This window comes from Leopardus geoffroyi, chromosome B1 (assembly GCF_018350155.1).
Source record: "Leopardus geoffroyi isolate Oge1 chromosome B1, O.geoffroyi_Oge1_pat1.0, whole genome shotgun sequence".
In the NCBI taxonomy this organism is placed as follows: Eukaryota; Metazoa; Chordata; class Mammalia; order Carnivora; family Felidae; genus Leopardus; species Leopardus geoffroyi.
Genome location: NC_059327.1, coordinates 169,487,782 through 169,514,466, shown reverse-complemented (window position 1 = coordinate 169,514,466; position 26,685 = coordinate 169,487,782). Strand labels below are relative to the sequence as shown.

The window sequence follows — 26,685 nt, the reverse complement described above, 5'->3', positions numbered from 1 at the left end:
TGGCTATTGCGTAACCTCTATGTCTTGTGCGTAGCAATTTCCGTCCCTTGCCAACATATCTGCATTTGCTGCAGGCTCTGGTAAAGCTTCAGGTCACTCCTAAGATTCATCTGTTTAATCAGTGGAAGGGAAGAAGTGGCCTGCCTTTATGAATATCTAGGTCGGCTCTCTCAAAACAAGCAGGCTGCAAATCCCAATGGCTTCTCAGCACTGTCTCAGATGCATCCATCCTTCATTACGCTATTCCCATGGTAACCCCTAGGAAGGGAGAAGAAGGACAGTAACCATTGAGCGGCTATTTTTAGATTTCTGGCCAGATGCTTTGACAAATCTGTTGAGGGACAGAAAATGACACAAATGTAGAAGAGGATTTTTTTTTTTTGCCAAAGACAATATCATTTAAATTCATCTTATAAAACTTTGGGAAATCATTCAACCTACTCCTACCTCTAGGAAGATCTACTTCCAAATCATACCCCCAAAAATTGTTCAATAAGGTCTTTTTAGAACACTTTACTTAACAGCTTACTCTAATAGATAACCAAATTTCCTACCCTCATTTTATCCCGTATTCAGTCTCAGTTCTCAGACCAAGGGAGTTGGGAATAAGACTGAGTATGATTGCTCCAGTTGTGGGCTACACAGCCCTGAAGGAATCATTCATTTAGACCCTGCTATACACATTCTGTGCAACTGCACTCGCCCTGCTGCACTTACTTTTTTTTAATGTAAATTCCTCCCTTCCTCCTTAAAAACCTTTGGGAATTTCCCATTGCTCTGAGGTTGAAGCTCACAGATCTTTAAGGTGGTTATAAAGGTACAACATGATATAGATCCTGCATACCTGTCCAGAATCATCAGTACTACTGTAGTTCTCTTTCTTTGTGTTTTGGCAAAAGACTTTCTTTTTTTTTATTTAAAAATTTTTAATGTTTATTTATTTTTGAGTGAGAGAGGGAGAGATAGAGCACAAGCTGCGGAGGGGGAGAGGGAGACACAGAATCCAAAGCAGGCTCCAGGCTCAGAGCTGTCAACACAGAGCCCGACGCAGGGCTTGAACTCACGAACCCTGAGATCATGACCTGAGCTGAAGTGAGATGCCTAACCGACCGAGTAACCCAGGTGTCCCAAAAGACCTTCTTTCAGAGTCTCAAACATGCCGTCTTCCTCCCATCTCAAGGTCTTTGCACTTACCTATAATACTTTACCCCATGCTTTCTTACCTACTTAATTTCTCTAACTCCTTCTTGTCCTTCAGAGCAGAGCTCAAATATCAGAAAACACTTTCTCAAACTCTGAAACAAGAAAAGGCACACCTTCAGTAGCCTCTGATAACAAGTTGTGCATTTCCTTTCCAACACTTAACAGGTTGTGAATCTATATTTATTTATGTAAATAAAAAAAAACTATGAGCTTCAGGTTGTTAGGGAACAATATTGTTTGTTTACCATTATATATCTAGTACCTTAGCACCATGTTTGGCAAATAAATGATTCTAGTAACTGAATGAATGACTAGCGGTTATTTTAAAGGGACATGAACTTAGTTTCTCCGTCAGGTCAAGCTGTCAGTGTGATTGCACTGGGGCTCCTTAAAATGTAGTATGAATCCAAATTCCCCAGAGAACTTGTTAAAATGCAGATTCTGACTCAGCAGATCTAGGGTGAAGCCTTTTTTCCACATTTCCAACTGGTATCTAACTAGTAGAACTTGGTTGCACATTGGAATCATCTTCAGAGCTCTAAAAAAAAAAAATCACAATTCTGAGATTTTCACTCCTGGTGATTCTGATTTAATTGTTGTGTACTTGGCCTGGGCTTTGGGCATTTTTAAAAACTCCCCAATTTATTCTAATATCCAACACATTTGGAGATCCATTGATTGCAAGTGAAGCTCATTCTCAACAGGAGGTAAAGGGATATCTTTGTTTCCTTTTACATTAAACAGCATCCAACATGGCCACTAATAGGGGTCCATCTTATTACTACTTTTTAAATGCGTGTCCCTTAGAGACAGAGACACACAGAAAAGTGGTACAAGCAAAGAGAATCCTATATGAGTTGGTTACTGTGACGGCAGAATGGTCCGATCTTAAACTCTCCCACCTCTACTCATGGGGAAAATGTATGTCTTCTCAAATATTTCAAAAGTTACGTGTAGCTACTGAAAAAATTGGAACATGTTGGTGGAATCAAATGTGGATCTAGCAGCCTTGCAGCCCGAGGAACAATGCATACTTACGCACATAATGTCATCAGAGAAAAGGGACCCTGAGTGCACTTCCAGCAGCTGCAGTATTTGTCATGAGTTTCTTGATTCCCTACTTGCCCATAACCATGAACATGAAGATAACCCATAGGTTCTTGGGCATTTTGTTTCTCTCTTTGAAAACCAATGCTTCTTCATCTAGAGCATAGTAACAATCCCCCTTTCTTGTCATTAACTCCACTCATTTTTTTCCCACTGATTCATTCTTGTTTGTGTTTTTAATCTTACAAATCCCACAATGTGGAGTGTAACTGAGCACAGTAGTGCATGTCAAGCCCTACACTAGTTGTTTTCATTTTCTTGGTTACTTAGTCTCCTCAGCAAACCTGCTAGGTAGATCACATTTGACAGTTGACAAAACTTACTAGTTTGAGGCTTACTAGTTCATTAGCTTCTCCAAAACACAAAGATGGCCAGTGGCAGAGTCTAGATGTATCTAATGTTTCTCTACTCCAGTATTAATTAACAGTGCATAGGTCAAATTCAGCCTTCAAATATTTTGGTCCACATGGTCTGAATACATTTTTAATGAGGTTCTGGCATTTAGAAAGAATAAAATTTTCCATAAAACGCCAGATTTTGGGGTACCTGGGTGGCTCAGTCGGTTAAGTGTCCAACTGTTGATTTCAGCTCAGGTCATGATCTCATGGTTCATGGGATCAAGCCCTGCATCTGCCTCTGTGCTGACAGTGTGAAGCCTGCTTGGGATTTTCTCTCTCCCTCTCTTTCTGCCCCTCTCCTGCTCATGCTCTCTCTGTCTCTCTTAAATAAATAAATAAATAAATAACCTAAAAAAATCAGATTTCAAGCTTATATTTGAAATAATCATGTCATAAATAAATAAATAAATAAATAAATTAAATAATCATGTCTGACAACAGTGAGTAACGTGCCTGACAGCCTGAAGCTTGCCTAAAGCTGAGTGACATTTTTTATCTTTCAGATGACTTTTTACCTCTCACTAATATCTCTTTTATTTCTGGTCTGGCCCAGCATTTATGACACCTGTTTGGTCCCTCCAAGTCTCTGGGTTTTCAGCTTAGCGTGTAAACTCTATTGAGGGAAGCAGTGATTCTTTCATCCCTGATATATTGTGTCATCAGGAAAAAATGTCCTCTTTCTTGGTGAGGTGGACATCATTGCCTTGCCATCTTAATGACTTTAGACCTTTTTAGGACTATGTGTACATTCACCTCCGATGCACTGTTCTGACTTCTTTGAATACAAAGTGGTGAAGCTTAGTATCTTACCTTCTGATTCTAGCATTTAGTTGTCTGGACTGGTTTCCAATCAAAGGTTTGCCTTAACAGGGGTTTGTAAGTTGCATCCTTGTGTTTCAACAACTGTGGCCCAATGAAAACTCACGTATCCCTTGGTCTCATGGTATAGTTGTATTTCGTTTAGTCTCCTTCAAGGAAGACTGTGACAAGGAAGAAAAGGATCTTTCCTAATGTTGTCAGGGCCTATGTTGTGTGGCCCTAGCAGTACTGGGCAGGTTTTCTCAGGAATGCAGTCACTGACTTCAGATGTAGCAGGAAATATAGAAGACAAGATTCACACACAGAGAATCGTCTTGCTTGTGAGAGTTGCTTGCCTCTGTTGTAGTGTACCTGTTTCCTTCCTTCCTTTCCATGCCTGGCTCTGACCCGCTGGCCACTATGGTGTTGGTTTCTATGCACTCCCTCTGGGTCACTGCAGAGCTTTCTCGCTGCATATTGGAGCTCTGTTGCTCAACAGAGTGCATGCACATTTGCTGTGCTACTTAAACCTCAGAACAATCCTATGATATACATCTTGTTATTTCCAGGAAATAGTGGCCCAAAGACCACAAAATTTGTTAAATTGATAAGTGGGAGGATTTTCAAATGGTGAAACACTAGCCTTGACTGTTCTGTCACATTTTTTACTTCGGGTTTAAGAGGCAGATCTAGTAATTGAAAAATGTCTACAAAACACAAGAGAGATCATTCAATCATTCCTTATTTTACCACATGGTATGCCATGTGAGACATCATCAATTGAAGATATACCATTATTTGATTTGCCACTGAGAACAGAAAAAACACTGTGAATTAAATTATGCCATTTAAATTATGTTGAGTGTTATCCACTTTTTAATTACAGATTTTCTAACATAAAAACATGTCTTAGAATTGACAAATATGGCACTTCAACTTTACTGCATACTTTTAATGTATAACACACTGAAATGCTAATTGTCTTAAAATAATAAGATGTAAGAAAGTAAATGCAAATATTGACACTATACTACAATGTTTTTTCTTCAGCAACCATCAACTGACCTAGAATTTGACCGTGTAGTGATTTATACCACTTGCCTTCGTGTTGTACGAACAACCTTTGAAAGATGTGAACTGGTTAGAAAGATCTTCCAAAACCATCGAGTAAAATTTGAAGAGAAAAACATAGCTTTGAACGGTGACTATGGAAAAGAGCTAGATGAGCGATGCCGGCGTGTTTCTGAAGCTCCTTCCCTCCCTGTCGTATTCATCGATGGCCATTACCTTGGGGTAAGTACTCCGCTAAGGAAAATCTTCTTTTTTATTGAACCCAACCAGCATTGTTAGAAATCTATAAGCCTATGACAAGGCAACTTGCAACATAACTCCTGGGACATTGGCTATTTTTTTGGAGTTCAAACCAAAGGAATTGAAGCATTTATTTCTGTCCCAAATGATGTGTTGCTAACAGTGTTCATCCCTACAGAAGCATGGTGAGATAAAATCAGCATTAAATTGCCTTTTTGAATAGGAATACGTTTTTTAAATGTTCAGTTGACTTGAGTTTTGCGTTATGAAGCTTGACATGTGAGATAAAAACTATTTTTTAGTGTACACAAGAAAAACAGAATATTTATAAAGATGTACATTTGTGAATTCTCTTATACCCCATTATCGAACACTCAGTTTCCTACCTAATGAAACTGAGATGGTGGTCCTGAAACAAAATCAATAAGAAATGGGGCCTGGAGCCAGAATTTTATCTGCTTATTGTTTAAAATTATTCTGAATTTGGTAATTTGTCAGTGTGAGACAGAAATTTAGGCTTACAGGAAGAAGAGAAAACTCCCAGAGAAGCCAGGAAACATGACTGCTTCATTTTTCTTTGAATAATACTGTTAGCGTTAATTAACCCCCATCGATCTAAGAGCACACACAATCGCACAGTCATTAAGAAGCCCGAGAAGAGGGCTCTGGACAGTGCACTTTAGAAAGAGTAAGAACAAAGAGCCAAGGGACACCAGTGGTTGAGGGGGTGGGACTGACTCCCCCCAGATCACTTATCAGGGAACAAAGAGCTGCTGTCAAAAGGCAGATGGATATTTGGATCTTGGCTTTGTTTCGCATCTGGTCTTAACCCTCAGCTTTCAGGGGAGGTTAGAAAAAATCCAGAGCAGGAAATGCTCATGTTTTGTTACAGGGAAACTGTTCTGATATTCTGTCTAGAGCCATCACTGTTAGAGACAGCCTGTCATCTTATGGAAAGATAAATGCAGTGAAGCCATGATTCCTGGGTATGACTTCTGCAATCCTACTTTTAACCTGAGCTGGACACAGACTACATTCTGAGGCAGAGGACTTTTGATTTGATGCATTGAGCCTCTTTTATCATATTTCAACATGTACCCTTAGGTCCCAGAAAGCTACAACAATGGCAGTCATGAGTGATAAATTAATAATAATAGTAGTAATAATGATACTATACTGCACTCTCAGCTTTACACATTCATCTCATGGAATCCCCAGGATAGCCTTAGAGAACAACTCTGCTCTACTGGTTGAGAAGCAAGACAGCCTTGTTTCAAATTCATGCTCCAACACGTCTATGTGATTCTGGGCAATTTAGAAATCACTCTGTGCCTGGGTTTTCTCATTTGTAAAAGGAGAAGCGTAATAAAACCTTTCTCACAGACTAATTGTGAGAATTTTACTATATGTAATATATACAAATGCTCAATTCTTGTGCCTGGAACAAAGTATGTTTTTAATAAATAGTAACAACTTTATCCTTATTTTGCAAAAGAGAACATTAATTATTTTGCTTCAAGTCACAAAGCCAGTCAAGTGACAGGGCCAGGACTCAAAGTTAGGTCTGCCAGACTCCTCAAACCCCAGCTTTTTTGGCACATCACCTCAAGGAAAGGGATCTTTGATACTTTGTTTGCTGATGCAGTCTTAAAACCTAGAAAAGGGTTTTGGCACAAAGTGCTCAGAAATGTATGTTGAATGAGTATATGATGCTCTATTGTCCTTTCATATTCTTTCCTTCTCTCTGACATTCTCCTACCATGAAAGGATCTGATAAACTCACCCACACCAGGGGGAGAAAATCACTGATAAGGGTTTTGGTCATTTGCCTTTTAACCCTGGAAAAATTCTGATGATGGTAGAAGATATTTCCCTTTGTGGAATTTTGGTTTCTGTGATCTACCCAATTAAACATAGTGGGTGACTGCCACCTTATACAGGTGGAAGGTTGGCTTTACCTGATGCACTGCTTTTGACCATACTTATCTTCTTCCTACTTCTAAGATGATCTAACAGGAAGTAATGCTATTTTTCTTTCCATTTGATGGACAGAGGGAGAGTGCGACAGACAAGAGAGGTGGGGTGCAGATTTTTTCTCAATTGCTTTTTTCTGTGATTACTTTATTAATACAGTGGCCTAGAGAAGGAAAGATCACAGAGGTACTACCTTATTGCTTCTGCAATTTGAAGCTAATGCCCCAAATCTGGAAAGAGACCAGAGACGGATTTCTTTTTCCTCTTCATTTTTTTCTTATAAAGGAGATTTACTTCTAAATCTATAATTTAAATGGAGGCAAACACCCCAGAAAACAACTTCTACAACAAACTCCCCTCCTGCTACAAAAACCCCTTTATTTAAATTCCAGTGTGCAGTTGTAAATGCAACACAGTGCTGGAACTGGAGAGAGAGCCTTTTCCCTGCAGAGTTCATTCATCTGAAATGGAAGGATGCCCTCTGCTGGGTTTTGGCACATGGTGAAGCATGATTCCTAGGGAGGAAAAGAAGCTGATGTTGGTAGTTTCCTTAACATCTGTGATGTTTTAAACGGTCACACGAAACCATTTGATTTAGCTTAAATTTAGATGAGTGAGAAAAATCAAGATGTATGAATCATCTGTGCAATACAACTGTTTGAAAGGAGGGAGAGAGAGAAATCGAGAGGGGCAGAGAATGAAGTCGACAGAACAGAAACAGGCATATGGAGGCACACTGTGGGAGACAGTGAGATGGGGTGGAGAGAGCATGAGGCCCTTTTGCAACAGCTCCCTTATTTTCCTGCATCATTGCTGCCAGACCCAGGGATAGGTGGTGCCAGACCCAGGGATGGGTCTCCACTGCAGGGACCTTAACAGAGTACAATGGGAAAGAGCAGAGGAATTAACAAGAATGCTCAGCTCTTTTTTCCTGATGACCCTCATTCCCAGCCAGACTTCTATGTAAAGATGGAAGCAATGAAACAGTCAAGGGAAAGAAATTACTTTAGAAAACAAATCTTCACTGTCCTGGCATGCTCCATCAGGGGAGGGAGGGTCAAGGAGCTAGTTGGGGGCTGGGAGGGGTGGAGGGTGGAGAAGCAAGTTCAGCTTGAAACTTTTAAAGCAATAATCTTGTTGATTTGGCATCAGGAGATCTTTACACAAAAAAATTGTGTTCCTGAAGTTTAGACATAAGTTATCTTAGAAATTCTAGTAGGAAGTAGGTTAGAAATAGTGTGTTGATTCTGGACCAACCATAAAACTTTTACAGTAGAAATCTATAAAACCCACATTGGAACTGAACTATAAAACATAGAATGAATCAGAGTGGAGACTCTGGTAATGAAGAGGAGTAGAAGAGCTGTTGATCTAGGCAGGTCTCTTAAACTAGCTGATATTGAGCTGTGACTGCTTGATAATTCGGTATTCATTGAAAGTGCTATTTTATTCAGTTCAAGAATGAAGGAATTTTTACCAAGCATAGGTAGTTTATAGACTAGAAATATAGGCTCTAAGCAAACTTTCAGAGAGAACTTGTATAACTTCTCTGCAGAAATGGGCCACCAAAGAAGCCTGTGCCACAATTAGGAAGCTGCTGGCTCCAGAAATGCCTCTGGATTTGGTCCTCTCCAGCAAAACAGATGATTTGTTCTCTGCCCCTTTTCCTACATAATTCTGTTCCTAAGTAAAGTCTCCAGTGAATGAGTATATCTGTGGTTACTGAATCAGTCACATATGAAAACAACGGAGGACAATGGGAAATGTGGCTTTTAGGTTTCTAGCCTTTACAGTACAGGAAGACGCTTTAGAAGGAGATTGGATTGGTTACGAGTGAGCTGAACCACAGTATCTGCCAGATGCACTGTTTTGTTTGTTTTAATCGATTATTGAGGTACAATTTACATATAATAAACTGTATCCATTTAAATTATAATTTGATGGGTTTGGGCAGATATTTACACCCGTGAATCTATTAATACATTTGAAATACAGAGCATTTCCACCCCCACACCCCCCAAATATTCCTCATGCCAATTGACAGTCAGTCCCTTCCTCCAACCCTGTCCCTTGGTGACCATTAATCTTTCTGTCAATATAGTTTTCTATTCTTCTAATGTCTTTATCTGGTTTTGGTGTCAGGGTGATGATGACCTCATCAGGTGAGTTTGGTAGTGCTCTAACTTGTGCAATTTTAATTTCTGGTTCTCTTTATTCTTTGGTGTAGAGTATTAAATCATTCAGTATCACTTTGCTTTTATGTGAAGGGCTTCTTATACACTATTATTGTAGTGTGGGTCTGCTGTAGATGAATTCTTTCAGCATTTTTATGTCTGAAAAAATTCCATCTTTGGTTCTTATAAGATATCTTTGCTGGATATAGAATTCTAAGGTTGAAAGGATTTTTTTTTCTTTTAGTACTTAAGAGACATTGCTCCTCTATCTTCCATTTGCATTACTTCTGATAAAACATGCTGTCATCCTTTTCTTTGTTCCTCCGTAGGTGGGTCTTCTCCTTCCCCTTGCTGCTTTTAAGATTTTTCTTTTAATCACTTGATTTCAGAAACTTGATTATGATATATCTTGGTATAGCTTTCTTCATGTTTCTTTTGCTTAGGGTTCATTGACATTCTTGGATGTGTAGTTTTTTCTTTTAATCTAATTTGGAACAGTTTCAGCCATTATTTTTTCTTTTTTTTTTTTTTAATACGAAATTTATTGTCAAATTGGTTTCCGTACAACATCCAGTGCTCATCCCAACAGGTACCCTCCTCAATACCCATCACCCACCCTGCCCTCCCTCCCACCCCCCATCAACCCTCAGATTGTTCTCAGTTTTTAAGAGTCTTTTATGGTTTGGCTCACTCCCTCTCTAACTTTTTTTTTTTTTCTTTCCCTTCCCCCATGGTCTTCTGTTAAGTTTCTCAGGGCCACATAAGAGTGAAAGCAGATGGTATCTGTCTTTCTCTGTATGACTTATTTCACTTAGCATAACACGCCAGTTCCATCCACGTTGCTACAAAAGGGCATATTTCATTATTTCTCATTGCCATGTAGTATTCCATTGTGTATATAAACCACAATTTCTTTATCCATTCATCAGTTGATGGACATTTAGGCTCTTTCCATAATTTGACTATTGTTGAAAGTGCTGCCATAAATATTGGGGTGCAAGTGCCCCTATGGATCAGCACTTCTGTATCCCTTGGGTAAAGTCCTAGCAATGCTATTCCTGGGTCATAGGGTAGATCTGTTTTTAATTTTTTGAGGAACCTCCACACTGTTTTCCAGAGTGGCTGCACCAGTTTGCATTCCCACCAACAGTGCAAGAGGGTTCCCATTTCTTCACATCCTCGACAGCATCTGCAGTTTCCTGATTTGTTCATTTTGGCCACTCTGACTGGCATGAGGTGATATATGAGTGTGGTTTTGATTTGTATTGGCCTGATGAGGAGTGACGTTGAGCATCTTTTCATGTGCCTGTTGGCCATCCGGATGTCTTCTTTAGAGAAGTGTCTATTCATGTTTTCTGCCCATTTCTTCACTGGATTATTTGTTTTTCGGGTGTGGAGTTTGGTGAGTTCTTTATAGATTTTGGATACTAGCCCTTTGTCCGATATGTCATTTGCAAATATCTTTTCCCATTCCGTTGGTTGCCTTTTAGTTTTGTTGATTGTTTCCTTTGCAGTGCGGAAGGTTTTTATCTTCATGAGGTCCCAATAGTTCATTTTTGCTTTTAATTCCCTTGCCTTTGGAGATGTGTCAAGTAAGAAATTGCTGCAGCTGAGGTCAGAGAGGGCTTTTCCTGCTTTCTCCTCTAGGGTTTTGATGGTTTCCTGTCTCACATTCAGGTCCTTTATCCATTTGAGTTTATTTTTGTGAATGGTGTAAAAAAGTGGTCTAGTTTCATTCTTCTGCATGTTGTGTCCAGCTCTCCCAGCACCATTTGTTAAAGAGACTACCTTTTTTCCATTGGATATTCTTTCCTGCTTTGTCAAAGATTAGTTGGCCATACTTTTGTGGGTCCAATTCTGGAGTCTCTATTCTATTCCATTGGCTATGTGTCTGTTTTTGTGCCAATACCATGCTGTCTTAATGATTACAACTTTGTAGTAGAGGCTAAAGTCTGGGATTATGATGCCTCCCGCTTTGGTCTTCTTCTTCAATGTTACTTTGGTTATTCGGGGTCTTTTGTGGTACCATACAAATTTTAGGATTACTTGTTCTAGCTTTGAGAAGAATGCTGGTGCAATTTTGATTGGGATTGCATTGAATGTGTAGATAGCTTTGGGTAGTATTGACATTTTAACAGTATTTATTCTTCGAATCCATGAGCATGGAATGTTTTTCCATTTCTGTATATCTTCTTCAATTTCCTTCATAACTTTCTATAGTTTTCAGCATATAGATCTTTTACATCTTTGGTTAGGTTTATTCCTAGGTATTTTATGCTTCTTGGTGCAATTGTGAATGGGATCAGTTTCTTTATTTGTCTTTCTGTTGCTTCATTATTAGTGTATAAGAATGCAACTGATTTCTGTTTATTGATTTTGTATCCTGTGACTTTGCTGAATTCATGTATCAGTTCTAGTAGACTTTTATTTTTTCAAAGATTATTTAGATCTTCCCTTCCTTCTCTTCTTTTCAGAGGCTCTACTTACATGCATATTAGGCTGCTTGAAGTTGTTCCATAGCTCACTCCTTTTCATTTTGGATAGTTTCTCTTGCTATGTCTCCTAATCTATTCCTAATCTTTTCTTGTAAAATGTCTAATCTTGTGTTAATCCTATCCAGTTTATTTTTTTTAATCTCAGGAATTATAATTTTATCTTCAGGCATTTAATTTTTAAAAAATATATATTCCATATCTCTACTTAACATGTTCAATATATCTTCTAGCTTTTTGACATATGGGATATAGGTATAATAACTTGTTTTAATCTCCTTGCCTGACAATTCTAATATCTGTGTCAGTTCTGTGTTGGTTTTAATTGATTGATTTTTTTCCCACATTGGGAGTCATATTTTCTACTTCTTTACCTGCCTGGTAATTTTTTATTGGATTCTGCATATTGTGAATCTTATCTGGTTGGGTAAAAGTATTCCTTGTTGGGATATTTTTGTATTCCGATAAATATTCTTTTTTTTTTTTTTTTTTTAATTTTTTTTTTTCAACATTTTTTATTTATTTATTTTTGGGACAGAGAGAGACAGAGCATGAACGGGGGAGGGGCAGAGAGAGAGGGAGACACAGAATCGGAAACAGGCTCCAGGCTCTGAGCCATCAGCCCAGAGCCTGACGCGGGGCTCGAACTCACGGAGCGCGAGATCATGACCTGGCTGAAGTCGGACGCTTAACCGACTGCGCCACCCAGGCGCCCCAATATTCTTTTTTTTTAATGTTTATTTATTTTGAGGGAAAGAGAAACCAAGCAAGCAGAGGAGGGGCAGAGAGAGATGGAGAGAAAGAATTTCACACAGGCTTCACACTGTCAGTGCAGAACCTGATGCAGGGCTGGATCTCACAAACCCATGAGATCATGACCTGAGCTGAAATCAAGAGTCAGATGCTTAACTGATTAAGCACTCAGGTGCCCCTGTATTTCTATAAATATTCTTAAACTTTTTTGCTGAGATGCAATTAAGTTACTTGGAAAAAGTTTGCTATTTGGGGTTCTGTTTTGAAGATTTTCAAGACAGAATTAGCTTTAGTCCAAAGCTAATTATTTCCCATTATGGAAGCATAATATTGTGGGATCTTTATCTAATGCCCCACTGATTATTGGGAACAGGCATTCTTCTCAGACCTTTTCCTGGGTACTGTCCCTTTTAATCTTTTCAGGTTCTTTTGCTAGCCTTCCGTACTTGCCTTACATGCATGTGCTGATGAGTACGCTGCTGAACGCAAGCTGGCTCTCTGCACATCTTCAGAGTTCTCCACGAAGCCCTTCATTCTCTAGTACTTTGTCCTGTAAACTCTAGTCATCTTAGTCTCCTGGGCTTTTAGTTTTATTTCCTCAACCCAGAGTGTCTACCAGGTTCTTAGGTTCCCTTTTCCTGTACACAGCTTGGAAAACTGAAGAACTCACTTCATTTATTTCCTGGCTCCCAGGAAAGATGAGTGGGAGGAGGAGTGGGGGGTGGGGAATGTTTGATAATTTTGGTTTCTTTATGGGAATGTGTTATGATATTAAATAAGTAGTGTCATAAACCACCAATGTAACCAATGTAAAGTTAGATGTTTTGTTAGGTTTTGAAACCATTCTATTTTAAACCTCTTGAAAATATTTCCCATATATATGAGAAGTGGTTTTTAAACGTTGGGGCCATATTCTTCTTTGAAAATCTGATGAAAGTTATAGACCTTCTCATTATACATGTACACAATCTTCTTTACAATATAAGAGCTTTCTGAGAATTTATCCCTAGGTAACTAACTTTTCAATAAAAGGAGTACTTTGGAGATGGTGCCTACTGGAGTATATCCCACTTCTTAGTTGTCTTTGAAGATTTTACTTAGTAATGTGACCCACTTCTTCACAAGTAAGTACAATCATATCTCATGTTGATATTTTTGTATTTAATTATGGAATCAATGAATTTAGAACTTTCTCTTATCTTCTTTTTTTTTTTTTTTTTTGGAAGTCATCAGTATCCTTTGTGGTCATTTTCTTAATCATTAGCAATTTCATCAGAGGTCCAAATGGATGGAGAATCTTCTGAACATTTGTCTACCCCTCTTGTCTTGGATCTTATAGACACAGTAAATGTTTAATCTTCAAGCCTCCTTCATCAAAGTCATAAATTATTTGTTCCTGGCCTGTTCCCTCCACTTCAGAAGGCACGGGGTTAGAGAAGTCTGAAATTTAAGCCTAAGTCAGGTTCTTGGAATTTAAATTAGGCAATATTTTCTTGTGTGATTGCTTCTTTGTCCTTTTTTTTTTCTACTTAACTGAGGATAGTTTTTGTTAGCAACAACAATAACAATAACAGTAAAAGCTAACTTGAATGATATACTCTGCCAAGCGTTTTGCCTCCTTGTTCTCTTGTACATTGTAAAATAGTTCGGTGAATAGTACTACTATCATCTTTCCCACCCCCAGTTTCGTACCTGAAGAAAAGTAAAGCTTAGAGAATTTACGAAACAGTTTAAATACCTTCAGATCACAAGTGGCAGAGTGAGGATTCAGCTTTGGGTGTGTCTGACTCTAGAGCTTGGGCCCTTTAAAATCAAGGCTGCAAAGTTCTTAACCTTCATCTCCCTGGCTTTCAATTCTACTATTTAGCAGCATAGTCACACCCTGAATTACTTCATCAGGTGAAACTTCTCCACATTCAAGATCTTAAACTTAGAAACATCCTGCTGTGGCCCCAATGTTCTGTCCTTCTGTCTATCCCCTTGTCTCTCTATTGAAATTGTTCTATCATCAGTGATATTGTGTGTCCTTTGGCCTTTTCTACTTCTCTCAGCTTATAGTCACAATTTTGGTTTCACTTGTTTCCCTCCCTTACTGTATTCAGGAATATGGTAATACTTAGTCTGTTATCACCTGCTGGACAGGCTCTGTGGAGCTCCCAAGTTTGTCCATTCCCAGTCCTATGCAACCCCCTTCATCCGTTTTTCCTCTTTTCTTCTGGTATAACCAAGGGCATTATTGGAGAATATCTAAAGTCATAGCAAAGAAGTCTCCAACGAAGTTGTATTATCAGCATTATCTAGGCTCATTGTCTAATTTTCATATCAATACTTTGTTGGTTTTCTTTTGTGACCCACATAACCAACTGCTCCAATGTTTTCTAATTTCACCAAACAGAAGTCCCATTGCCATCTTCTGCTCTCTCTTTATCACATCCATTATTATCTTTCTCTTTTTCTAGTCTTCAAGTCTATTTGCAGCTCTAATCTTGTAGGGTATTTTAATTTTACAGATATTTTACCTAAACATTAAAAAAAAAAAAACTAGCATAGAATGATGCCTCATCATTAGTTACTTATTTCAGTTCTCTGGTTTTGATTAGTGACCCCACAATTTTCCCAGTCACAGAGACTCAAAATCTCGGTTTTCTTTTACTCTGTCTTTCTCTTACTCATATCTGATCACTTGCCAAGGTTTACTGTATCCATTGGGATCTTCATTTTCACATTTTGGGAGCTCCTCCTGGAAAATAAGAGTAGCAAAGTAAAGTGGAAGCAGACATCTGGATATAAGAGTAAGTTCTTTTCCTTGCTAGTATGGGTATTGGTCCAGTTATTTGGTTAATTTCTTTAAGATGAAGATAATAAAATACCTACAACATTGGGCATTTTGAGAATTAAGTGAGATGAAGCATAAAAACTCACAGTGCCTGGAACATGGTGCACTCTAACCCTTTGCTAATATTATTAAGGCAAAAGCTTTAGAGAAAACATATACTTAGGATGTATAGGGGAGAGATAGAGATAATAAAAAGAATTAAGAGAAGGCTGGGTCAATAAATCATGAGAGGAGAAAAGGTGGAGTATATTCTGAGTCTATCCTCAGACATCAATGTCCAAGAGGTCTGATTCATGGGGGCAGGATGCTGCACAGCATCTGAGCTTCTGGTTAGTGGTAGTGTTTTTAATATGAAGCAAGTACTATGGTCAAATGCCATTCAGTGTCATGTGAGCTGATATGTGGGCTGTTAGAGATATTCCATCTCAGTTCATGACACTTTTCCATAAATATTAAACATAATTATTTAAATAGTGTTGGGTGCTTGGGTGGCTCAGTCAGTTAAGTGTCCAGCTCTTGGCTTCGGCTCAGGTCGTGATCTCATGGTTCATGAGTTTGAGCCCTGAATCTGGCTCTTTGATGTCAGTACAGAGTCTGCTTCAGATCCTCTGTCCCCCTCTTTCTCTGCCCCTCCCCTGCTTGCACTCTCTCTCTCTCTCTCTCTCAAAAATAAACATTTAAAATAAATAAACAAACAAAGTTATATTTATTCATTTTGGTACTAGGTAGGTTATTAATATCTTCACTAACAATGCTATCTACAACATATTACTGAGAGTTTATGAGATTAAAAAATTATTAGCAACACACCTATTTTTTCTTAAGATGAAACATACCAGTTACTTATAAGATACTCTACACTATTATTTCCTTACAATATGACAATGATTTTCTCTCTCTTTTTAATAGTAAATACAGTTTTACCTTATTCAACTCAGAAAACATTTTTTACGTGAAAATGTCCAAAAGTGACATCTGGTTTGTTCTTTATTATTAGAACAAAGCTAATCCATTTAAACGTGTGTCCAAGTAAGAGGCAGAAGGCTGAAGGAATTAATTTCTTAGATTCTTCTGTTAGCACCTCTTCTCTCTCATATCCTCTCAGATCAAGACCAAGTTGGAAGACTGGTGGGGCTACCAACAAGATGAGGTTGCCAAAGATTTGCTTTATTAGGTTTTGAAAAGACAAATGTAGAGAGATGCATGCAGATGTTTCATACGGAAACATAGAACCTTGGATTAAGAAGGTCAGTTTGGATGTCAGCTTCTCAAGTGTTTCTCTCAGCACATGAATTCTTTCTGCCATATCCTTGGGCAAAGATGAACAATCTTTGAACACACCCAGTGACAACAACCTCACTGTGGTTCAAGGCAACCTATTTGATTGTAGTACCCCTTTAAATATTAGAAAGTTCTGCCTTTAACTTCCTGCACTTGTTGGTCTTAGTTCTTGAACCTAGAAAAATGAAATTAAAACCATTCCCTCATTCATAACTATAATTTCATTTGCAAAAATATTGGGAAGTTTTCTCTGAGGTTCCCTTAACTCTTACTTGTCTCATGGTTTTCTGAACTTCCACATCTTAATTATTCTCCTTAGGACCTAATCTCGTCTTTAAATGCAGCACCCAAAACGAGAGCTAGTCTTCTAGATTATTGTCTCTATGAATATTATCTCTATCATTCTATGAATGGAGCCTCTATTTAAGCATCTATGCCATACAATGAATCCTACTGAGTCTGAGGCTAGTTAAAATACTTATATAACTTTCATGTGAACGTTTCTCAAGATAAAAATTCCTTACACTCTTGGTTTTTAGGTCCATTTTACTAGGTCTCAACATCCCTTTCCCATGGATATGTGGTTAGTAGACAATAATTAAGACAACAAGGAAACAGAATTTTCCTGTGAAATATAAGCTGCTATTTTTGATGACTATCATTCTCTTTCTGCAAGCAGATCAGTCTGGTGCTAGTATCATTCCTTAGATCATGGAGTAAAGAATTTATCAAATGACTCAAGATTCCACCTCCAGAAAAATGTGGTCATGGACTATAACAAACCATAGTCAAAGTTTGGGCTTTATGATGGAAGTAGCTGTTAACAGCTTTTGCTACGTAATAAACCATCCCAAAACTTAGTGGTTTGGAACAACATTTACTGTATAGATTGTGATGTTTCCTGGACTTGGCTGCTTTTATGGTCTACTTGTGGCTCAGCTAGAGCTGAGTGGTCTAGGATGATCTCACTTACATGGAAATTGGTTCCTCAGATTTTCTCCTCTTTAGTAGCCTAGCTGGAACTTGTTACATGGTGGCAAAGACGTTCCTAGAAGTGAAAGAGGGCAAGCCGTGAAGCTGAAGCACATTAAAAACCTCTGCTTAAGTCATGGTTTTTTTGTCTCATTGACTAGAGCAAGTCATAGGGTCAGGCCCAGATTCAAGGTGGAGAAAACAGACTCCACCTACTGATCGGAGGACCACCAATGTCACGTCCTAGAGTGGTGTGCACACAGTGAGGCATGAACACATTGGTGGCAATGACTGCAATAAACTCCCAAAGTGCAGACCTTTGACATCATCTAATCCTGGCTTTTTGCCCGAGTCAGATGTGCTCAGTGACATTTTCGTGTTGGAGGATTGCATACTTTTGATTTACCGAAGTCTGTTAATGATGCTTTAACACTGCATGTGGTCATGAAATTAGTTTGTGTAACAGTTTGGCATTCAAAGCACAGCTCTGTAGAACTAAATCAAGGAATCAGTCCTCTTCAAATTGCCACAGTCACATACCATCGTCTTAGTCCTACAGTAATCCTGTAGCATCACCACTAACATCTTGTGATGTGCTGGTTCCACTGACCAAATCTTTGCCTTCAGCTTTGCTGATTTGTTTGGCTCTTACCTTATTCTTGCAGAGAAAATGTGGAAGGACTATGATTATAGTGTTTTCATCTCATATTTTGGGTGCTGCCTTTAAATCATTGACATGAAGAATCATATAGCAGTAGGTACCTTGAAACCTGTTTATGAGCTATTTAACTTTCACTCCAAAAATTTAGAGTCCGTTAAAGAGAGAGTTTTTGAGGCATGTAGGCATTACGTATTCCAAAATTATAGGCCCAAGGAACAGCTTCATCCGTATAGTCTTTCCTTAATATATATATCCTGGCTTTACCATTTCACAAATTTTAGTGAATTGTCCCACTTGATCAAGACTTTGCCGCATTTAGTTTTGCCTGCTGTAATTGTCTGTATGGCAGGATACTTATAAAGTGTCTGGTAGGTACATTGTTTAATTACTTGCACAATATATCAAAACTTGAGGCTTAAATTTGATGCTATGTACCTAGGCACTATGAAAGTATAAAATAGATGTGTTGAGGGGAGCCTAGGTGGCTCGGTTGGTTGAGCGTCTGACTCTTGATTTCGGCTCAGGTCATGATCCCAGGGTCGTGGATTGAGCCCTGCGTCAAGCACCACACTGAGCATGAAGCCTGCTTCAAGTTTTCTCTCTCTCTGTCCCTCCCTCTGCCCCTCCCTGCTCGCACACCTGCACATATACTCTCTCTCTCTCTCTCTCTCTCTAAAAAAAAAAAAAACAAAAACAAAAAACCAAAAACAAACCGGTTGTGTCTGTTTGTGACTTGGACACAAATTAAAGAGGACACAGAGCATACCACCTCATAAAGGGCTCCAGGAGCCAATTTGCCTGTGTCTTAATTTAGATGTAAATTGCTAACTATTCCCAATCTGATTGAAAAGAAAATATATTTGTGCATAATCAATGTTTTCTTATTTGGATTTAAAGGCATAATGTAAGCATTGAAGCTCTTTTTTTTAATCTTTGAAACTGCATAAAAATAATGTACCATTCTATGAGTAGGTGAGAGTTAATAGAAATTTTAATGAGCATCCATTTCTAATAGAACTTGAAATCACTATCTCAGTAAAGAAGAGCTTTGGTTGATAATGAGCTGTATTTCTGTTCTTGTGAGCAGAGAGACTTAGTGTTTTCTCAACCAGCAGAGGGCTCTCACAATATAAGAAAACACATTAAATATAAAGTAGAATAAATGAGCTCAATTAAAATTAAATGCCTTAAATATCTGGATAATAGACAAAGTTTCAAATCTATATTTCCTTTCAGGAAAAGAAAAAACTAGGAGGAACGATTTTGAACTGCCTATTCAAGAACTTAAAACAAATGTCGTAAATATTTTATCCGTTGGGGGCCTAAGCCTGAATCAAACATTTATACCATTCATTTACATTTTGAAAGGAAAAAAATAAGGAAAAGGAAAGTGAATGTGTTTTCTCTTAGAGTTTCTGGCCCTTAGGACCTATTTTTCTATAAACATCTAGTTTGTTACCATGATATTATATATGATTACAACCCAGCAAACATTTCACATGGGGATTCGACAAAGTAAATAGCTCCTGTGCCAAGTGGCAGGCTTCCTTATGTTCAGGTAGGATTATGATACATTGTGTTGTGTTTTGTTTTGTTTTTAATCACTCCTTGGACTCCCAGCTTGGTTGAACTCAGCCCAAGATGCTTTTCTCTCCAAACACAAAAATTAAGCTAAAGACTTGACCATATGTTTGGTCCTGGTTGGTGTTTATTCTCTGGATTAGGTTCAAAGAATCAATAGGGTGAATAAAACGAAGCAAAGTACCTGTCTAACAACAAGCCCTGAACTGCTGAAGCAAAGACGAACCCTGGGCTTCCTCTTTGGGTGCAATGAAGTCAGTCTTGTGGGGAATCAGTAGGGTTCAGTGGCCCCAGGAACCAGGGCTCATCCATTTATTGTGGATTTCAGCCACTCTCTCACTCCTGTGGCCTATTTGAGAATCTGAGGAGTTGAATCAGAATTAGTGACTATCAAAGTGTTCTCTGGGGTGCCCCGGACGTACCCTCAACCTTTCCTTAAGGGGCCTCTGATGGGTAGTGGGAGTGGGAAGGATTTCAAGCTCTCCTCAGAATGCCAAACTATACCCTGTGATCCACACATCTGATAGTATTCCACCTATGGTTTCTGTTGAAAGATCTGAAATAAACAAAAAAAGTTCAGTTAAGGAACTTGGGAAAACAGAAACAAACGTCTAAATTTTTTTTTCATTATTTCTATATTATTTAAATTTCTCTGGAACTTGGGTCATATTGCTACAATGCAGGGTGGGAGTTGTGATCTACAGTAGGCGGGGCAGATTTGGATGTGTCCCTGTGTATGGCTTCTAGGCTATTGTAAAAGGAGTAATTCTGAAAAGACTACAAGGAATAAAATGAATAGTCATGGAGCAAACATTGAGTGCCCTCTGTGTACAAAGCAATGTGCAATGTTCTAGAGATCCAAAGATTTTAAATGCATAGTTCCTTTATCTAGGGTCAAAATGTAAGAGATGTGTGTGAGGGGGAGAAGGAAGTGAGCATGACACATGCTATGTCACTCTAAGCTAGTTGTGCCAAGTGCTAAGTTAATCGTAAAAGTTTAGAAGGAGAAAAAAGATGTATTTCAGTCAGGGTAATGAGGGAAGGTTCTAAGCAGGAGGGAGCCTTTGAGCTGTGCTTTGCAAAATGAGTTAGATTTTCATAAGAAGTGGTGGGATTGTGCCCCTAATTCTGTGCCACATGTATTCCTAGCATAAGAGATTTCTAGAGAGAAATCTAGAGTTATGCCTAACTTGTGGACATCTTTGATTCTTTCTAAGGAGGCGTGATTCAGTTTAGTTCTGGGAAAGATCTAGGTGATGAATTGCCGGGTAACAGAATTCTAGGGACTTACTGTTTTTTCCTGAAGGAATAACAGGTCAACTTAGATCTCTATAAAATGGTGTTAACTAAGGAAAAAGTTTTCATGAGTTTTCTCTGACATACAGTTTAGCTCTGTGCTGATTGTATCCAGCTTCCCTGCCGCCACTGAGGTTGCCCCGTCAAAAGCCCCAAAGACATTAGTGTCCACTGAGGGCCGGAAGGTCCTTCCTTGTTCTTCTCTTTGGGGTCCTCAGGTATCACACATTTTTTGGAGTGTGCTGTGCTTTGGAGCTTGAAATGACCTTAGTATGAACCTTGGTCTTTTGGTTTAAACTTGAATGAGTCAGGGGAGTTTAAACATGTAGTAAAGGGAGTGAGAAGTTAGATGGAAGGACCTAGGTGTTGCCTTGGCTATGGGAATATTTGCAGAGGAAACAGGCTCCTGTCTGTCTATTGTGTTTTGTCTCTGAGGGAAAAAAGGGTAAGATCTAAATTTTCAGATTTTTACAAGTCAAAATGGGAAATAAATCAATTTCATTCTGTCACTGATTGAGAACCCTGATGCAGAAATGACAGCAAATCTCAGTTCCTTCTCAGGCAAAGCATACAATAAAAAGAACAATGTGATTTTTCCTGAGTTTGCGAAGCTCAGTCTACCCTTTCACTTTGGGTAGTGCAGAACTCAGGTGACAGGCAGGTTATTCACAATGAATATTCAGTCAAGATCATTCTTTTCCCTGGGTTCAAAAACATGTATTTAAAAAATGCATTGCAATTCCCAGTATAAGAAGTGGAGGTGGAAAATATAATTGCATGTTTATATTTTTATTTTGTAGAAAAATGCTTGATACATTTTCCCGAACTTCTCTTCATCATTGACCTGTTTAATGCTTTTGAAATGACCAATAAATGAATGAATGAGGACCTATTATGTGCTATGCCAGGCCTTTTGGAAGATTTAGTAGCAATATAAACTGTGATGTTTGCATACCAGAAACTTGCAGTGAGACTGTGAAGTCAAGAATATGTGGAGGATTCTTTGTTCCATATGGATTTTTTTTTCCAGGCTATAAAGACTATAGGACACAAGAGGAGAAAAAGGTTGGTGAAAGATGGAATTATCTGGAAAGATTTCTTGAGCTCATAGAATTTCATTCTTCCACGATCTCTCTCTCTATACATTTAGCTCAACTTTCTGAGGGACCTTGAGCACGTTAACTTAACGCTGCGGATGTCAGTTTCCACGTGTATAAAAGGGGAACAATCCAATCTGCTTCATGGGATTATTTTTTAGGTATTGTTTTAAGCAATGGAAATATGGAAAGGATAATGCCCCAGTCTCTGCCCACAAGGAACTCACAGTGTGCAGGTAGACACAGAAACAAATTTGTCCCTCGGCGTGAAAGTAGTATGTGCTGTGTCGTTGTGTTATGACATCTAGAGGCATCAGGAGTGACTGCCTGAGACATTCTGGGAAGGCTTCACAGCAGAGAAAATGCTTGCTTGGGTCTTTCAAGTGGACTCGAAGTTTATACAGTGAGCAAAGGCGGGAACAAAAAAGTAGAACGTGCAAACTCACAGACATGGTACTTTCTGTACGTGCTTTTAGTTTGGTGTGACTAAAGTTCCGACTGTGTTTCAGGTATCAAGTTCCTTGTTACAAGTCACCCCAAAGTTGAGTGATTTGCAACCGTTTCTTTTTTTTCACAATTTCATGGGTTGAGTGCACTCAGCAGGGTGATTCCTCTGCTCCGTGTGGCATCCGTTGGGGCCACTCACACAGTTGCTTTTGGCTGCCAGCTGGGCTGGGCTGGGAAGTACAAGAACCCTTCACTTAAAGGTTTTATTTCTTTGCTTTATTTTATTTATTATTTATATTTGCTTTATATTATTATTATATTATTTGCTTTACATTATTTATTATTTATTTTATTTATTTATTTGCTTATTTATTGTTTTATTGTTTTAGTTGACCCAAAGAGCACACTTCTCGTGCTCCATGTGGCCTCTCTAGGTAGCTGTCTTGGGTTTCTTCACAACTTAATGATCTCAGGGTAGTCAGCTTTTTATACGGCATCTGATGTACAAAAGGGAAGAAACAGAAGATGCTAGACTTCTTAAAGTCTGGGCTGAGAGGTTCCAGAACATCATATCCCTCACTTCCTTTTGGTCGAAACAAATCATAAGACCAGCTTAGATGCAAGGTGAGGGGACAGACTCCATCTTTCCATGAGTGATGAGACATGGCTACAGGGAGGGAAGGAAGTGATGGTGGCCGTCATTAGATATTAGCTACCACAAGTGTATATAGGGAGCTGGGGAAATATGATTGGAGAGGTTCCTGGAGCCAGGTAATGGATTCAGTCATGGGTTGTGTTCTGCTGTATGGAGCTGGTTGGCTTTGCTTATGAATTTCTAGAGCCAGACTGTGGTGGCTGCAGGTACCAGGAAACGTGCCCAGTATTTTCCACCCACGTTGTGAACTGCCCTAAAAGGCTTTTAGAGTCTCCATAATGATAAAGTTTTTTTTTAATGGTTTTATCATTTTTTTTTCATCTGACTATATTTTGTTTTTTTTTTCATCTTTCCCCTGCTGTTGAAAATTTGGGCTCAGGATTGTAGAAAATACAGCAATAAATATCTTTGTGAATGTAATTCTTGTATAGTTAGAGTATCTTTTTTAGAGAACTTTCCAAAAACAAGAAAATGGAAGCCAAGGGCATTAACATTTTAATGTAATTCAAATTTGAGCAAAGAACACGGACATTTTAGTATAATCAGGACCTGAGCTGTTGCTCTTCTCTGCTCACCCTCTTAAATGTAATTCTAAATTTACAACTTCATTATTTTCTTCTTTTTGCTTTGATAGGATACTTTTGAGGATCATTGTGCAATTTCTTGAGTTTACTTTCTTTAAGGAGTAAAAACTCATGGATTTGAATTTACTTCTTTTAAAAAAAAATTTTTTTAATGTTTATTTCTGAGACAGAAAGAGACAGAGCATGAGTTGGGGAGGGACAGAGAGAGAGGGAGACACAGAATCTGAAACAGGCTCCAGGCTCTGAGCTGTCAGCACAGAGCCCGACACGGGGCTCGAACTCACAGACTGTGAGATTATGACCTGAGCCAAAGTTGCTTGCTCAACAGACTGAGCCACCCAGGCACCCCTGAATTTACTTCTTAAAACTGCTTTCACTATGTATGTAAGTTTGATCCGTAACATTTTTTGTTTTTATTTTTTTTAAGTTTCTTTATTTGAGAGAGACAGTGTGTATGTGTGTGCGCAGGAGGGGCAGAGAGAGAGAATCTTAAGCAGGCTTTGCACTCTCAGTGTGGAGTCCCATGTGGGGCACTAAGTCACAAACCCTGAGATCTTGACCTGAGTCAAAATCAAGAGTTAGATGCTTAACTAACTAAGCAACCCAGGTGCCCCAGTCTGTAGCATTTTAATTTTTATGTAAAGTAGTTGGTAATTTCAGTTTTTTTTTTCTCTCTTTGACCTAATTGTTCTTTGGAGAATGGGTTCATTTCCAAGATATTTTTTGATCTGGTTTTATATTTAACTATTTGTTTCTAATTGTATTGCATTGTGGTCAAATAATATGACCTATGAGATGATTACTGTTTGGAATTTATTGATTGATGTTTTCTATGTAGTCTAATATATAATGAAGTTATGTAAGACTTTCATGGCTTCTTGAGAAGAACAGGTAACCTCTATTTTGACAGATACATATATATAAATAAAACACAGTGTTTTAATTATATAATTATACCATTCAAGGGGCGCCTGGGTGGCTCAGTCGGTTGAGCGACCGACTTTGGCTCAGGTCATGATCTCATGGTCTGTGAGTTCAAGCCTCGCATCGGGCTCTGTGCTGACAGCTCAGAGCCTGGAGCCTGCTTCTGATTCTGTCTCCCTCTCTCTCTGCCCCTCCCCCACTCATGCTATGTCTCTGTCTCAAAAATAAATAAACATTAAGACAAATTTTATAGGGGCGCCTGGGTGGCTCAGTTGGTTAAGCGTCCGACTTCGGCTCAGGTCGTGATCTCACGGTCTGTGAGTTCGAGAGCCCTGCGTCGGGCTCTGTGCTGACAGCTCAGAGCCTGAAGCCTGCTTCAGATCCTGTGTCTCCCTCTCTCTCTGACCCTCCCCCGTTCATGCTCTGTCTCTCACTGTCTCAAAAATAAATAAACATTAAAAAAAATTTTTAATAAAAAATAAATAAAACAACTTTTATAATTATACCATTCAAATACTCTGATTTTTATTTCAATCTTTTTTTTCCCCATCAAATTCTTAGGGTCAGCTAATATACTTTAGTCTTTATCGATGTGGCTTCATATATTTAAATATGTAGAGATAGATACATTCATGGCTTTTTCTAATAATCATCTTTGATAAATCAGTGCTTTTTGGCTTGAATTTTTCTTGTCTTATATCACTGCTCACACAGCCCACTCTGTATCTCCCATGGTATATTTATGTACTTTATTTTTGTTTGCCTGTATTCTTTTGCTTAGTAATTTTGATTTAGGTATTTCTTTTGTAAACAAAATTATACTTGGATTTTATTTGACATAATTTGTGAATCTTTATGTTTCAGGAAGAGAATTAATCCATTTAAATTTATGGTCATCACTAGGGGCCCCTGGGTGGCTCAGTCAGCTAAGCATCTGACTCTTGATTTTGGCTCAGGTCACGATCTCACGGTTTTTGGATTCAAGCCCTGCATCAGGCTCTGCACTGGTAGTGAGGAACCTGCTTGGGATCCTCCCTGTCCCTTGCTCTCCACCCCTCCACTCCCCTGATCACACTCACTCTCTCTCTATCAAAATAAACTTAAAAAAATTTTATTGTCATCACTAGAATTTTTTTCTTTAGTGTTGTCATTCTATTTTATCTTTTGTGTATTTTTCTATTTTCTGTTATCTTTAAAAACAAAACCTAACTCTGGGGCACCTGGGTAGCTCAGTTGGTTAATTGTCTGACTCTTGATTTTGGCTCAGGTCCTGATCATGGGATCAAGGCCCACATTGGGCTCCGGGCTAAGCGTGGAGCCTGCTTAAGATTCTCTCTCTCCCTCTCCCTCTGCCCCTCCCCTGCTCACTCTCTTTCTCTCTCTCTCTAAATAACAAACAAGGAAACAAACAAACAAAAACAAAAAACTTTCTTTTGTTAAGTGTACTGTGCCTTCTTTGTGGTCTAAGGAGAACCAGTTGGAGATCGCACGTAAGGTATTTGCAAGAATGCGCTGCCTCTTTCAGTGAGGCCTCTGGCACGTGCTTAGAGCACTGTGAGCAAGTGTGAACTCTGCCATCACTGCTCAGTCATTCCTGGATCAGAAGCCCTTCTCTGTAGCTGACGATGTATAACAGTGTTTCTCAACCTTTTTATTTTTCGTTATTGCCCTCTATCTGCGTGAGTTTGTATATCATCATAGAGTATATATCACTTTCTCCCACCCCTTAAGAATCAACTTTCACTTCCTTGGAGACAATGCTGTTCTTTTTGAGGACGCTCGCTGGACAGAGATCACCTGACTGCCACTCAGCTCTGAATGAGCAGGTGTTGATCAAGTGTTTGAAGCCATGCATACAGACAGTCCCTTTAATGGCAGAGTTCATGGAAATTTCAGTCCTGTTTGCCCTTCCTTTTACAGCATTTCCTTTAAGACCCTGGCATATGGATATCACCCTGTCCTAGTTCTTATCACTAAATCAAATTTTCCGTAGCTCTTACGTTCCTTTTTCTTTTCCAGGGAAATTTGTTAGTGGAGGATAGAGGAGTTAGATCGAAGGGGTAATTGTCACCGTCTCACCTAGGTATCCGTATGGCTGCTTCCTAAGAAATTTCTGGAACACAACCATAGGCATGGTGTTA

General features: G+C 38.8%; 1 protein-coding gene across 1 annotated transcript in view; it reads left to right on the top strand.

Moving 5' to 3' along the window:
- GRXCR1 (glutaredoxin and cysteine rich domain containing 1) overlaps positions 1 to 26,685 on the top strand; it is a 127,759-nt gene that overhangs the window by 63,923 nt on the left and 37,151 nt on the right. The window contains exon 2 of the mRNA XM_045474212.1: positions 4,557 to 4,799. Coding sequence (XP_045330168.1) covers positions 4,557 to 4,799 — 243 coding nt within the window. The remainder of the gene's footprint in view (positions 1 to 4,556; positions 4,800 to 26,685) is intronic.